Source organism: Neolamprologus multifasciatus, chromosome 12 (assembly GCF_963576455.1).
Source record: "Neolamprologus multifasciatus chromosome 12, fNeoMul1.2, whole genome shotgun sequence".
Classification (NCBI taxonomy): Eukaryota; Metazoa; Chordata; class Actinopteri; order Cichliformes; family Cichlidae; genus Neolamprologus; species Neolamprologus multifasciatus.
The window spans coordinates 36,587,253-36,601,913 of record NC_140450.1 but is presented as its reverse complement, the minus strand read 5'-3'; the positions used below and the strand labels follow the sequence as shown (position 1 = coordinate 36,601,913).

The 14,661-nt window shown below is 40.3% G+C and overlaps 2 protein-coding genes and 1 long non-coding RNA gene across 4 annotated transcripts; 1 reads left to right on the top strand and 2 right to left on the bottom strand.

Annotated features, from left to right (window-relative positions):
- Positions 1–2,708: 2,708 nt before the first annotated feature.
- Positions 2,709–7,632, bottom strand: sub1b (SUB1 regulator of transcription b). Of its 2 annotated transcripts, none has more exons than XM_085180797.1 (5): positions 7,508–7,632; positions 5,448–5,520; positions 3,838–3,957; positions 3,519–3,627; positions 2,709–3,396 (listed from the first exon to the last, which is right to left on the bottom strand). In XM_085180797.1, exons 2-5 carry the CDS (start codon positions 5,514–5,516, stop codon positions 3,317–3,319), a joined length of 378 nt encoding a protein of 125 aa, XP_085036923.1. In that variant the 5' UTR covers positions 5,517–5,520; positions 7,508–7,632; the 3' UTR covers positions 2,709–3,316. The 2 variants fall into 2 exon arrangements, with proteins under 2 accessions (XP_085036923.1, XP_085036924.1); XM_085180798.1 differs by having other exon boundaries at positions 5,448–5,517; positions 7,508–7,616.
- A 693-nt stretch (positions 7,633–8,325) lies between these two features.
- Positions 8,326–10,115, bottom strand: uqcc3 (ubiquinol-cytochrome c reductase complex assembly factor 3). The gene is made up of 2 exons (XM_085180799.1): positions 9,804–10,115; positions 8,326–8,643 (listed from the first exon to the last, which is right to left on the bottom strand). Exons 1-2 carry the CDS (start codon positions 9,918–9,920, stop codon positions 8,515–8,517), a joined length of 246 nt encoding a protein of 81 aa, XP_085036925.1. The 5' UTR covers positions 9,921–10,115; the 3' UTR covers positions 8,326–8,514.
- LOC146507480 (uncharacterized) lies at positions 8,599–10,409 on the top strand. The gene is made up of 2 exons (XR_014877273.1): positions 8,599–8,707; positions 9,189–10,409. It is a non-coding gene; the product is annotated as an uncharacterized LOC146507480 (long non-coding RNA).
- Positions 10,410–14,661: the final 4,252 nt, after the last annotated feature.

Below are 14,661 nucleotides of genomic sequence, written 5' to 3'. Positions count from 1 at the left end.
TATGTATACATATATACGTATATGTATACATATATATATGTATATATATATGTATATATACGTATATATATACGTATATGTATACATATATATACACGTATATATATACATATATATATGTATACATACGTATATATACGTATATATACATATATATATATATATGTATACATATATGTATACATATATATATATATATATGTATAAATATAATATATATAATATATGTATACATATATATATATATATATATACGTATATGTATACATATATATATAGTATGTATACATATATAGTATATATATATATATATATATATATATACACGTATATATATACATATATATATATATGTATACATACGTATATATACGTATATATACATATATATATATATGTATACATATATATATATATATATGTATACATATATATATATATATATGTATAATATATATATATATATATGTATACATATATATATATATATATATGTATATATACGTATATATACGTATGTATACATATATATATATATATGTATATATATACGTGTATATATATATATATATATATATATACGTATATATACATATATATATGTATACATATACGTATATATATATATATATACGTATATATACATATATATATATGTATACATATATATATATATGTATACATATATATATGTATACATATATATATATATATGTATACATATATATGTATACATATATATATGTATATATATATATATATATACATATATATATATATATATACATATATATATATATACATATATATATATATACATATATATATATATATATACATATATATATATAGGTATGTGTGTATATATATATATATATATATATATATAAGGAGTAAAAATGGGTTTTAAGACGTGTTTAAAAGTGGACAGTGACGGGGCCTCTCTAATGTGCTGAGGCAGGTCGATACATTTACATTTTATTGATAGGCCACTAAAACCAGAGTTATGATGAAAAATATATTCGATGCTTTTCTCTGAATACTATCGTCACGTTTAGTGTGGGAAGACAGTAAAATCATCATATTCAAAGGACAGCGCAAAACAGGAAAAAACAAAACAAAAAAACACAGTTCTATCCTATTGGTGGAAAAATGTACCACGTCGACCAATCAAAAAATGATATGGCAACATGTGGGGTTGGGTTGTTTAGGTAGAGGGGACAGTGCATTTTAAGATGTGAGAGATTTGTGACGTTTAGTGTGTTAGTGGGACGTGTTGTGTAGTCTACGTGAACATGTTTGTGATTGTTACAGTAAGAAAATTTAACTTTGTCCTGCTGTAAAGCTCCTTAGACTAAGTTGACCTGGATGACTGAGAGCCCTCACAGACATATTTGTCCTACTCTGTTTTTTGTGTGATTTCAGATCAATTGTTAATGCAGAATGTCAATGAAAAACATCACTGTAAGGTGAGACATGTGAGATTGTGCTGAAAAGACTGAAACAAAAAGGCGAGGCAAATAGTTTGTATAGGTGAAACTCTTACCTGGACCCCACAGGCTCAACCCAATAAATCACGAAAAATCAAGTTTACAATTTTGGTGAAAATGTGTTCACAGTGCAGCATTCTGGGATTTTGTTTAAATGTAAGCATGTAACACTTTATTATTATATAATTACTGCCATTTTTTTAAAAGTGTGAAATATACACTTGTGTTTGTAAGTGAACCATCCTGTGTAACTTCCTTGAACTTATACTTACTGGGCTACATATTATACAGAACATGAAATCAAAGTTCACATATTTTATGTAACAAAAATGTTTAATTATTTGGACTAAAGTAAATAATTAAGTTATAGACTACATTTATATGAAACATGTGCTTATCTCCCTGGTGGGCTGTTATGTTCTGTCAACATAATCACTGCTTCAGTGACGTGGACATCAGGCTGTGGACCAATCAGTGGCACTGCTCTTCCTTAGCTTAGTTTCACTGTGTTGGACATCACTGCTGAAAAATGAAGCCGTTGCCAATCGAGCATCATTGCACTGGCAGTTAATCTGATACTTCTACATTCATTATTTCATTAATGATCACATCTCCAACAGCAGACTGAAATGCAGCCTTTGCTTTACAGATGGCTGTAGACACAGTTGAACCTCTCCCCTCACCTCTTCTGTACAAACCAACATGTCAAACCTGGATTCATAACTCCAGACAACCCATACCTCACCTTCCCACCGGTGTCCTCAGCAGCTTCTTGACAGCCAGCCTTGCACCCTTGACGAGGCTTCAGTTTAATGTCAGGAGCTTTCTGCCTGTGAAGCTTCTCAGTCAACCAGGAGCTTGGAAAGAAAAGCGTCTGGACTTCTTTTGAAGAGTTTACCCTCTCATCTGAGACGTTTCTTCAGTTCCCTGCTGGACATTTCTCCGTTTCTTAAAGACGTGACTTTCAAATACTGATTTATCTGCTGAGTTTTTAGACCTACCACTTTGTCTTTTATAATATGGAAGTTTTCTGATCATCGCCTTGTTGGTGCAAAATACTGTTTCACACCACTCAAACCAGTATGGCATTTTTCACTGATTGAGCTAAAGTAACGGTACAGATGTGTTTTTGTGAAAGCCTGTTAGTAACCCAAAGATACCATCTCAAACCGGTTCTTTGCGGAGTTGTTACGTGTAGACACAACAGTGGTCGATCTGGAGTTTGGTGGTTTTTATAAGTCGGTGTTACGCTGCTTAACATAAACAAGATCTTCTGAAAACGGACAGATACAAGGACTGAAGTGAAAATGCAGTAAGTGTCCAAAGAAAAACACGGCACCCTCAGAAAACCTGCACAACTCAAGACCAATTTAAACAATTACAACAAAGTGTGAAGCAGGACTGAGACCTGGCTCAAGACTTTTGCACAGCACTGAAACACGACGAGCCAGGCTGGGTTTCAGAGATGAGACGACCAGCTGCACATGAAGAAGAAACACATGAAGGGTTCGACCCACGTGATCAATTCTGAACATGATCTTACACATCGACTGAAACATTAAGCTAGTCTTTGTTTTTATTCTACAATACAAAAACATGACTGTGTTGGTGTACCCTACCATGACCACATACTCTCCGCCCACACCGTTACTACCACAGCTGAAAAACAGGTTTCACACACACAAACCCAGAATATGCCGACAACTACATATATATAAACTACAAATTAAACAAACCCATTAGAAAACAATCCCAGGCTTTTTTCTTCTTTTTACAAAAGCCAACATATTCAGTTAGTTCAACAGATTCAACACTGGAAGGAATGCTTATATTCTCTTAATGGCATCATCGATTTCCGACATTTGGTCCTTCAGTTGGTTCCACTGTTCGGGATTCAAGGAGATGCCTAAAGAAAATGAAAACAGAGTTTAAAGCAAAAGCCAGTAAGAACATCAATAAGCCAGTCGTGGCGTACTTCTTCAGATAAGCATGTCCTTCATCTTCACCACTGCTTCTCTCTGTAACTACCTTTTTTCCCCGGCTTCATCTCTCCATCTTGGTTCATCCAGTACTCTCTGATGTCGATGAGGACTTTACCCTTGAAGTCTCTGACGCTGACATACCTCATCTTTCCAATCTGAAGAAGTAAAGTGACTGTCATGTTTTCATCTTCCTGGGTTTTTCCAAAATATCCTAAAATTATTTTTACTATTCAAAGTTCATTTTCCAAAGGTTTAAAAACATAAGATGGTCATATTTGGGTCTTACATCTAAAAGAAGTCAATAATAATAATCAAATCTATTTTTTCAACCTCTAAAATCCAAAGCTAGCACACGTGGCACCCACCTGGAACATGTTGTCATCACCGTTACCGCTGCCCTTGGACGAGCCCCCGGGCTTGGAGCTCTCTCCACTCTTTGCTTTCTTGGCTGGTTTCTCCGGGGCACTCAGCTTCTTTCTCTTTGCCTTCAAAACAAATACTTTGAGCAACTTATCACAGCTTAGCAGCTCTATTACTGAAAGGCACATTTGATTTATGGTCCAGAAAATGACAGGAAAACCAGTCAGCCAATGTGATGGTTTGACTGGGAAGGTTTCAAACGAGGTGATGCCGCACAGACTGAAGTGTCAGCACTCATGAACAGGTCCACCCAGGGCTGCGTGTTTGTTAGCTTACAGCACTGATGCTACAAAGGTTGTTAGCTTTATAGCACAGACCAAAACGTAGCACGAGCATGAAATGTGGTGTTTGTTTGTTTTACCTGTTAAACCCTAAGAGTCATTTCTGGGCTCCAAAATGAATCGAGTGTTTCTGTACAATTACAAACTCTGTGTAAACGACCTTGGTATTAATATAAAGTAAACAGCTGTGAGAGTTCATCAGACATGAACATCACAGCAGGTGCTGCAGTGTCAAAGTCACTGAGGATGGAACAGAGAAATAAGATTTATTTATTTGCCTAAAAATGCCCAACAAAGACAATACACTGGAGAAAATCATGAACCACGTTATCTGTGCTGCAGAGGTGAAACAGGTCAAAGTTACAGAGGTTTTAGGTGTTTAAGTGATGACCAGACGTTCTACAATCTGGCACATTTAGACTCTGTGAGAGTTGGATTGGTATTGAACACAGAAATGATTTAACGTTATTTACATGCCTAAAGCGGTTTGTGCTTTCATTGTTTTTGAAGGGTTACCTGCACACATACATAATGTTTTTGCACAGTGAAATCCGTCTCTGCCACCTTAAATTCTCTGGAGCAGTAACGTTGCTTCCCACTTGTTTACATGCTCGTTTATTTGTTTGTTTTAGCCGTTTGGTGGTTGCAGAAATGTTTGTATGAGCTTTTAGCAGAGATCCCAGCGTTTCTGTGGAAACCACACGTGCACGTTTACGTAACAGACCTGGCGTTGCGGTCCATGAAACCGCTGGTAACGGGGGCGTTGGAGTTCAAGACGTTTCCATTATCTCTCTTAAATATCTTGCTTCCCATGACATAACGATGGTCTGATTCACTCCGTTTGCTGCTTCTCCGCAGTACTGACTTGCTCCAATCCGCCTGCACATACATCCTGCCAGCGGACTGGCAGCAAACGCAAAGGAACTGCGGGAGTTGCCGTAGAATTGAAGGCTAATTACAAGCTACCATGTCTTAGCAGAAGCGGCTTGCAAAGGTGTTGCATGAGTGCTATGTACGTACAACACTTTATTGCACAGACAGCTGCTTTTCATCGCAGGTGCGACAGCCCTGGGTTTACCCATTCCTAGCTGAGTCACTTAAGCATCAAGATTTTTACCTTTTTGTCATAAAGGTCGAGAAGTTTACCAACCTAATCTTTTGTATTCGTTTAACCACATGTGCTTTGTGCCTTTGAAGACAGCAACAGTTACATTTACTAATGTGACAGCTAATTTCAAGACATAAGACACAACAGTCAGAGTTACAGTACACACCTTTGTCTCCACTTCACTGTCGGAGTCACTTCCAGATGTGGAGGACAGCACTTCCTTTGATTTGGGCATTCTTCTGAAACAGGGATTTAAAATATCCAGTATTAATATTTAACTGAAACACCCTGAGGCAACATGGAACGTGTTTTAAAGTGATCTTAAACTATAACAATAACTAAAACATTTACACAGTGAGCACTAGGGCTGTTCGATATAACGATATATATCGGATGATGATATAAAAACGTCGTTTCATTTTACGCTGTCGTTTGTTTCGTGGTGTCGCAAAATAAACTGTTTACAGCAATATTTTTTCATGTTTTGATGTCACTGTAGTTATTATTAATTTCTTAAAGTTCTCTCTTTCTCTTATATTTAATATAACCACACTACAGACTGACAAGCGCCTGTTTTTATGCGTTGTCGTTAGCAACAACGACGGTAACACCATCGCGTGTCCGCTTATTTTCCACATAAACCTTTCACAATAAAGCTCAAGATCCTGTTGAGACTTTTCAAAATAAACTGAATCACATGAAAGATGCAGATTATTTACGGATGAGAAGTAAAAAAGACGCCAGGTGCTAAAAAATAAAGCTTAGACTCAAACGTTAGAACAGGCTTTTCCCCGCAGCACGCCGTGTAATAAATACAAAGAAAACGGCGCCGTTACAACTTATGTCTAAAAATGCGTCGTTTCATGCATCGGTTAAACACTCGACTCCAGCTACACGACGCCCAGCTGGAAACACTTCACACAAGTCGAGCTGCCCGAGATTCACAGAATTTACAGAAAATGTTACATTTTTGTGATTTATATCGTTATCGGACGATAGATGAATTATATCGGGATATGAGATTTTGGTGATATCGCACAGCCCTAGTGAGCACACTGAAAACGTTAAAACAAGCTCTGCCTTTACAGCCAGTATGGAAATGAAGGATACATGTGACCCAGAATCAATGAAAACGTGCCAGGCTTCAATATACCTGGTCACGCGCCACAGTAGTTTAGCCATAAGAGGCTCTTTAGCACACTACTGTTCTTTGGGAAACACAAAGTCTAACCTCCTGTGGGAAAGGAAAACCAATCTTCAATTTAAATTGTTCTTTGTAACAAACAAAAAACAGGATTTATGTTTTACATATTTTAAATACGTTTTTTCCCTGCAGTTGCAATAAGTTGTTGTTTATACCGTGGGTGTGGACGCTGCCACAGATGAACAGTCATCCCTGATATACTTCATGCGTAAAGTGCAGTGTAGCATGTGTGCGGTCACAAAAATACAAATCCTGCAGGTTTCAGCTGAGAATGTTGTTTTCACCCTTCGAGAGCAGAAGACTTGCACTGCACAACTACATGTGAACCTTTAAGCTGCCTGCTCCTTACTGCAGGGCTGAAGCTTACAGGGCTAACGAGGCTGCCATCTCCCAGTCTGAACAAAAGCCTCTGCTGGTGTGTTCTCAAAAAGCATGAAGCCAAACACCGACGTCTGCGCGAGTGTTACAGGGACACACGCACGTGTACTGCTGTTGTCCAAATTTCAACTCGAGGCTAGTTTATTCTGTGGCCCTTGAATGCAACCGGAGCATGCACTGAAAACAGCAGCCAGGATGTTAAAGACCGTAATAATAACTAGAGGATGGTGCCTCTCACTGTGACGAATATCTGGTCCCGTTATTATACTGCGGCTTCATTTGGCCTCCGCACGTAACCTGCAGAGTAACATGAAAGGTTACAGCTCGTAGAGCCACAAACGGCATCGACGAACATTTCTGCGTTTGCCTTCAGACACTCCGGAAAATCTCGATCAGAGTCCAGCCTGCTTATGAAACTGGACTGCGGCCGAGCAGCCGTCTGCACCGGGCTCCTCGGACCCGCTAGCTAACAAGCTAAACGTTAAGCGCGTGGCCGCAGTTAGCCGAGCAGGCTCACGCGCTGTGTCGCAGGCTTCAGCTGCTCGTGCAGCAGCGTCTACATCACACCAAACGGCTGCTCTGTTCAAACAACACTCGACAAACACGCGTTTTCAACGTTTTCTAGTCTAACGGCTCATGCTTACATTATCTGACGGAGCGCCTGGATCTCTTCACAGGAAGCGGAAAGCTAACCGATTTTTCCAACGCGAGAATGTTTTCGAGGGCGCGCATCTTCCTCTTCTTCACTCACTCACTGCAAACTCCTGTAGGGTGAGCGCACAGCGCCGCCTGCTGTACAATAGGCGCCCGTCGTGTATTTTAACCCACGAAAAGCACAAAAGCGGCACCTTCACAGGGACTTCAGTGCGCACATGCGACCTATTTCCAATTTCAGCTTCTTGGTAAAGAAACCGGACTTTAAACATGACCTTAAAACAAACTGTTCGTCAGGATGTTTGGCTGACACAGACAGTTTGTTTTAAGATATATTGCTCCACTGATGATTCATTTATTTTATTTGGCTGTTAGTTTAAATTGAACACAGACTGTTTGGACCAGCACCCTTTCTGCCCCCCCCAAAGGTGACCATGAATGGATACAAAGTTTCACATTAATCTTGTCATTAAAAAACAAAACAACACAAATTTAATAAATAATCTGGAGAATTTAGGGGCTGAGTCCTGAGGCCACGCTGTCCCGTGTCACCCTCTGCAGTAAGGTTCACTGCTGTCTTTCAATAATGCAGCTCTGTGGCTCAGAGGAATCACATACTGCAGGTTTCCTTCTGTGGGCGTGTATCTGAGCTGTCATGGGCAACCATCTACAGCTGACCCGTGGAAGGGAAGACGTGCAAACCCCACACAGAAAGGCCCAGGGCTGGACTGATCGCTGTGGGGTTAGGGTCAACGTGTACCTGCTTATCACAGCAATCATGAAGCTTGAATAAGACAGATGAGTTGGACGTTGTTTGGAGAGTTTAATAAACAATTTTAACATTTACCTCAATTGTTTTCATGTGCAATGACAACAGAGTATCACACAACGGCTCCTCTGTACCACAAAGGATTGTCTGTCTTTATCTGCACAGGTTGCAGCCTGCATGCATGCAGGGTAAAGGCTTTGCAGCAGGTCTCAGAACCACACAGTCCGTCTACTTTGAAGGTCCCAGTCCTCTCGCAAGATTCTCGCTGGTTTCGGCAGCATCCTTTAGAGCTTGCATCACCAGAGCGTTCCTCTGCCTCGTCTCTTCCATTCTCAACGGGTTTGACTCGGGCAGATTCTGATGGGCAGGAGGAAACACCCGTCACCAATTACTCCATCATTCAAATACATTCATGTCTCAGGTAAATTAGATTTGTATAACAAACCTCACCTTGTAAACAGAGCAGGAGGATTTGATATTCCAAGATTTTTCTCTGAGTCCTTGTATTGATGCTTTGATTATTACTCCTTATATTATCGTTTTTCTCTCACAAATACATTTGAAAACTCTGCTGAGAAAGTAGCCAGAAATGCACAGGAGCACAGTTATGCCTGATCCAACATCATAACCAGAAACCCCTTTAAAGCAGACAGTGTAACCTGACGTGCACCTCATGAAATGTAACTGCACCTTGCGAGTACTGGGATTGGCTAGTTCAGTATACTGTCCTGTGCATTTCAGCTACTTTCTCACTGTTTTTTGTTGTTGTTTTTTGTTTTTTTTGGGGGGGGGGGGGGGGTTTGAATTCATCAGTGAGAGACTAACAATCATCACCTCAGTATAAAGAATTATAATCATAGTGCAAATCTAAGATCTCACAGATGGATTTAAAGTCCTGGCAGGAGAGCGCTGAAATAACTGTGAGGGAATCTACACAGACGTGGAAAACCTGTGGGATAAGTAGATCTTCCTCCGGGGAAAAAAGCACAACAAAGAGGAAACAGCAGGGGAGAGGTCCAGCGTTTTTCCCTATAAAACCGAGGTAAAGTGAGCTGTCAGTGTGAGGAAATTCAGGTCCTGGACCCTTGATACACAACATTTCCCGTGGACTGCTCTTCTGGGACACCTGCACTGCACCTGCGCTGAGTACCAATGACTGCAGGTGTGTCATCAGCAGAAGAGGAAACACGACCGTAAAACTCAGTGTAGGAGCGCAAGAACACGTAAGCGGCTGATGCGGGGCGGCGGTGGTTCGCAGATGACGGTCACATACAGTCCGCTGACTACACAACAAGGAAGTTAAAGATCTGGTCTACGTCAGTATTACAATCTTCCAGAAATACACGTGACTGCAATCGTTCACTTTAATGATGCTGACGGTGAATAAAATGTTTTATTTTAACCGGACACATCATTGTTATTTATGACCCACAGTTTGTCTTTGGTTTGGAAAGACTACATGTTAACATCGACATGTGTGAAAAAGCGACCGAAGCGCAATGAAACTTGTGAATCACCTTGATCATCTCTCTCCGCCTCTCCTCTCCCGGAGATATCACCGACCACATCCCATAGCCGACCCCCAGCGCCCCGACCATGATCACAGAGGCCAGCATGGTCCGCATGCCGCTCATGCTGGAGAGCTGAAGGGCGCCTGTCACCGTCTGTCTGATATCGCGATCAGATTGTCCGCTGAAGCTCGCCTACATTCGGCTGTGTGTTGGATAACGTCGAGGAGCAGCAGTGCAGGACGGGAAAGTTTCTTCTTCTTCTTTCGTTATAACGGCAGCCTGCATCCAGCAAAGTTGCACTGCTGCCATCTCCCGGGCTTTACTGCGGCATCGTCTCCTAAATCCTCGATGAATCCGGAAAAACGAAACATCTTTCCCTTCATCGTGACTTAACTGATCACCACACTTTCAAACATGTACGGCCCATTCCTGCCCTCACCATCTGCTTTGTCTGACGTACATGTGCAGCTGGTAACACATGTTCAGTCGTTTCCATGGCATTACCTCATTTACATAAACCAGTTAGCAGTGGCGGTCCTAGCCTGTTTGGCGCCCTGGGCGAACACTCCCTCTGGCGCCCCCCACCCCCCACCCCCAAGACACACACACACACACACACACACATACATACAGACAAAACATATTAAGGACATTAACATAAAGCTGTTGTACACACACACACATATGAAGAGAGAGAGAGTTTTCATTGTATGCAAACAGCTACCAAACAGCCATCATAATTCATCATACAATGAGAACAGGACAAATCAACAACTGACAATGACTAATTAATATTAAAATCTGTAACATAATGTATTGTTTGGAGTTTAGTCTGTTACTGTTGCTATTTTTACCATTTCTTCTTGGACCAACTGTAACGTACATAATTTCCTTAGGGATTAATAAAGTATTCTGATTCTGATTGGTTCAGGGTGACCTGCCATTATCCAATCACACATCTGCTTACCTGCATCTTTTGCTCGTTTCTCCTCCTCTTCTTTTCTCTTTTTTCTAAACTGAGCACCTGATGGCTTTGAACTTTTCTTGTCCATCTTGGTTTTAATTTTGCACTCCAGTATGAACACAAATCCCCCAACTCGAGGATCACCACAACATGATCTAACACACCTACACCTTAGTTCACAGATTCACTTTGTCTAAGGTGCATTTCTGGGATTTCACACAACCCAGGATTCAAATCATGAATATATAATGGGCTTGGATTTACAGCATTATAAATGAAATGTGCTCTATTTGGAAGCAGCCCCCCCCCCCCCTCCCCTTTCGACGGGTTGTGTGTGTAAACTCAAACTGTAAATTATAAATTTTAAATTGTTATTGATCCTTTACCCCGAGTCCTAAAGTGTATATTTATTTTCTTACTCTTCTTATATTTATTGTTTGTTTACTTGCACTGCTGTAACTGGAGCCTCGTCGTCTCGTCTCTCTATACACTGGACTGTATGTAGCGGAGGTGACAATAAAGTTTACTTTGACTTCAGCAGCGAGCAGGCGCACCGAGGGCTCTCGCGCTCACTTTTCGTGTACAGAATTTCGAAAAAACATCGGTGCAAATTATAAGTCTGCATTATAATGTCTGGTGTTTTCGTGTTTGTTGGTTTGTTTTTATTTTGTTTTATTTGGCGAGTTGGTTATTAGATGCTGCTCCAGCCACCAGAGACTCCCCCGCCGCCCCGACCTCTCCTCTCTGTGCAGCAAGCAGCAGGCGCACCTCGCAAACGGAGGGCGTCCTTACTCCCAGCAAATGGGCGATAAAAAACCTATCGGTGCCTGTGACATTCCCAATATGCGCTGGCTGACGTCGGGGCAGCATGAGTACGAGCATTTTTTTTTTTGCCGATGCCCGTGATGCCGCCCCACACTACGATGCCGCCCCGGGCAACCGCCCGTGTCGCCCGTATCTAAAACCGCTACTGCCAGTTAGATGTTTCTCCATCCCAAAGGGTCCCATTCAGAAAACATCCACCTGTTCCTGTTCTCTTTATCATCATCGCCTCCCTCCTACTCATTCCTCTGTTTCTGCTTTAACTGTACTTTGTTCTCTCTATCAATGTCTCCCTTTTACTTCATTACCCCACACCATTTTCTATAGATTTACACATCTGCACATCAATATCTACTTTTTTAATAGTTTCCTTAGCCAACCTATCAGTTCTTTCATTACTCAAAATAACGACATGAGCAGGAGTCCACATTGTTACTATACTTCTGTTTTGTTCACACAATCTATGACAAGCAAAAAGAACTTCAATCTTCTGGTGATTACTTGTACTTTATTTTCAGTGCTTACCATTGGTGACAATGAATCAATACATACTATTCATTTTGAAATTCTACTATTTTCCACCCATTCTGAAGCCAGCTGGCACATTACAGAGAATAACGTTGGGCTTACTACACGTCCTTGAGGAGTTCCATTTCCTATTTGACATGGCTCTGAAACACGTGATCCTATTTTAACTATTTCTTGACTCTAAATATCACACTAACCTCTCATTCAAATATCAGTTTACACATATTGGAAGTCAAAGCAACGGGTCTATAATTTCCAGGCTCACTGTGGTCTTTCCAAGGTTTCTTTATTGGGATAATTATTGCTTCTTTTCATCTATGTGGGAGACACCCTACTTTCCATATCTTATTAAATAACATTAACAATTTATTTAACTCTACATCACTTAAATGTTTTAACATAATATAACGTCTTTCCCTGGAGCACTATCCCAGAGTTTCATTTCTCCAGAAGGGACAGTTCATTATGTAGTCCGTACTCCCTTTCCTTCTCAAAGCTTCAAGATTTCTTCCTTTACTTCTCTCTCGTTTATCCTCATCTGATACATTTCTCCCACTATCTATTTTAACAAAGGTACTTGCTAATAAAATCAGCTTTTTACTTATCAGTTACAGCTGCTTGATTATTTTATTAAGTATTGGATAACTCCATTCTCTCCTGATCATCCCCCAAACTTTTGTATTACAGAAATCTCTCCAATATGTTCTCTCTGTTCTTCTTACTCAACACTCAAATGACTTTGAACCTGTAAAAGCTTTGTTTCACATAAACTACTACACTTCCTGTCTTCATGCGTGCTCAATCATCCAGGTAAGTAAATCTCCAAAAGTTGATTCTGTTCATTATGCAAATTCTCATGACCATTGATCAACAACCACTGATCAATGGTCATGAGAATTTGCATAATTATGATCATGAACTGACCTCCCAGCCCATTGTTCCTTCAGTGGGCTGGTTTCAGTCATTATGCAAATGTGCTGTTTATAAGATTGAAACCTGCAGCTGAGACTGAAGACGTCACCTGATGATGACGAAACATTTCTCCCACAAAACGTCCAGATGAACAGAATCAACCTTTGGAGGACTACATTTCCCCCAATTCACCTTCCCAAACACCCACTTTCCTTCTAATGTCTCAGGAATTTGACCCATCCTTACTTTACTGACTGCAGTACAATGATCTCTATCAAATCCCTTATTTCTTACTTGCCACTCACATAATGAGCCAAAAAGCGAGACACAAATGTTGGATCTAACACCGAGTCCTTACCTGAACTAATATCAATTCTTGTTTTTTTCCCATCATTCAAACATACACGAGTTTTATCATCCAGAAATTCCTCACTGAACCATTATGGTCTGTTTGCTCACTCCCTCATAACAAAGGATGTGCAGTCAGATCTCCACACCATATAATATTGCCTTTCATTTCCTCCAGCTCACTTAACTCGAGCTTTTTACAGGGATTGTTAAATTAATAACCATAATTACATCCCTCCTATCCAAACCTCAGTGCCTACATACTCCAAATCCCTTTCAGTCAGTCTATATGGAATACCTCCCTTAATCAATTCAACCACATTTCCTGTATATAAATTATGTCAGCTTTTCCTGTCTGATCGTATATAAACTGTTTAAAATCCTGACCGTTTGACTCCTTGGTCCTACTGTAGGAATAACATGGTTATAAAAATTAACCACCCCATTATCCTACACCTGACTGGCTTAGTTCACCTCTTACATCCTCCCACCTAATATTCTTCATATCCAAACTATGACATGTTGCCTTCACAATAATCTGAATCCTCTCCGTCTTCGACTTCACATCTGATGGTGATTTATTACATTTATTACTCCTACAATAAATGTCACCATCTTCTTCTCTTCCTCTATTTTTCTTCCAACCATGTCCATAACCTTTTTGATTACTTGTTTCTCTCCTATCATGGCTTTTCCGATCTGTCTCTGTTGCTCAACCATTTGACACGCCTCTGCACGGGTCACTTTCTGCAGTACCCTCGTTTGCTGCCTCAGCACTTCACATCCCCAAAAAGTAACACTGTGGCTGTATCCCAATTCAGGGTCTGCAGCTTCAACGGTCCTCGAGGGCCGCGTACTCAAAGACCGCTGAGGCCGAAAGTGTGAGGCTTGTGAAATGGGCCTCTGTTGAGCTGCCCAGGTTGCCTAGCAACCATGATAGCTGGAAACGTGTGGTTGACAGAAATGAAGGAGAACATATTTTGTTCATTTGTTTGTTTCTACACGAGCTTTGTGTGATTTAATAAGTATCTGAGGCTGAGACCACAGGACAGTAAACATGATTGTTGGGCTTCATTTCTGTACTGAACAGTCATTTAAGATTAGCTAGTAAATAACAATTAGCTGATGTTGTTCATGAGACTAAAGTCAGTGTAAATATGAGATGGCCAATATGATAGTAATTATATTAATTATTATTAGTTATTACAGCAGTGAGTTTGAACTCTCAAATCAAATCACTTCTATTGTCACATCACATGTGCAGGTACACTGGTACATGTGAGTGACTCT

What these genes read in the sequence shown, in the direction of transcription:
- sub1b (XM_085180797.1), bottom strand. Translation starts at nt 5,516, where the DNA reads ATGCCCAAATCAAAGGAAGTGCTGTCCTCCACATCTGGAAGTGACTCC. An exon ending in GTGATGACAACATGTTCCAG is followed by an intron (nt 3,628 to 3,837) that starts GTGGGTGCCACG and finishes TTACTTCTTCAG; the next exon opens with ATTGGAAAGATGAGGTATGT. An exon ending in GATGAAGCCGGGGAAAAAAG is followed by an intron (nt 3,397 to 3,518) that starts GTAGTTACAGAG and finishes CATTTTCTTTAG; the next exon opens with GCATCTCCTTGAATCCCGAA.
- uqcc3 (XM_085180799.1), bottom strand. Translation starts at nt 9,920, where the DNA reads ATGAGCGGCATGCGGACCATGCTGGCCTCTGTGATCATGGTCGGGGCG. An exon ending in GGCGGAGAGAGATGATCAAG is followed by an intron (nt 8,644 to 9,803) that starts GTGATTCACAAG and finishes CCTGCCCATCAG; the next exon opens with AATCTGCCCGAGTCAAACCC.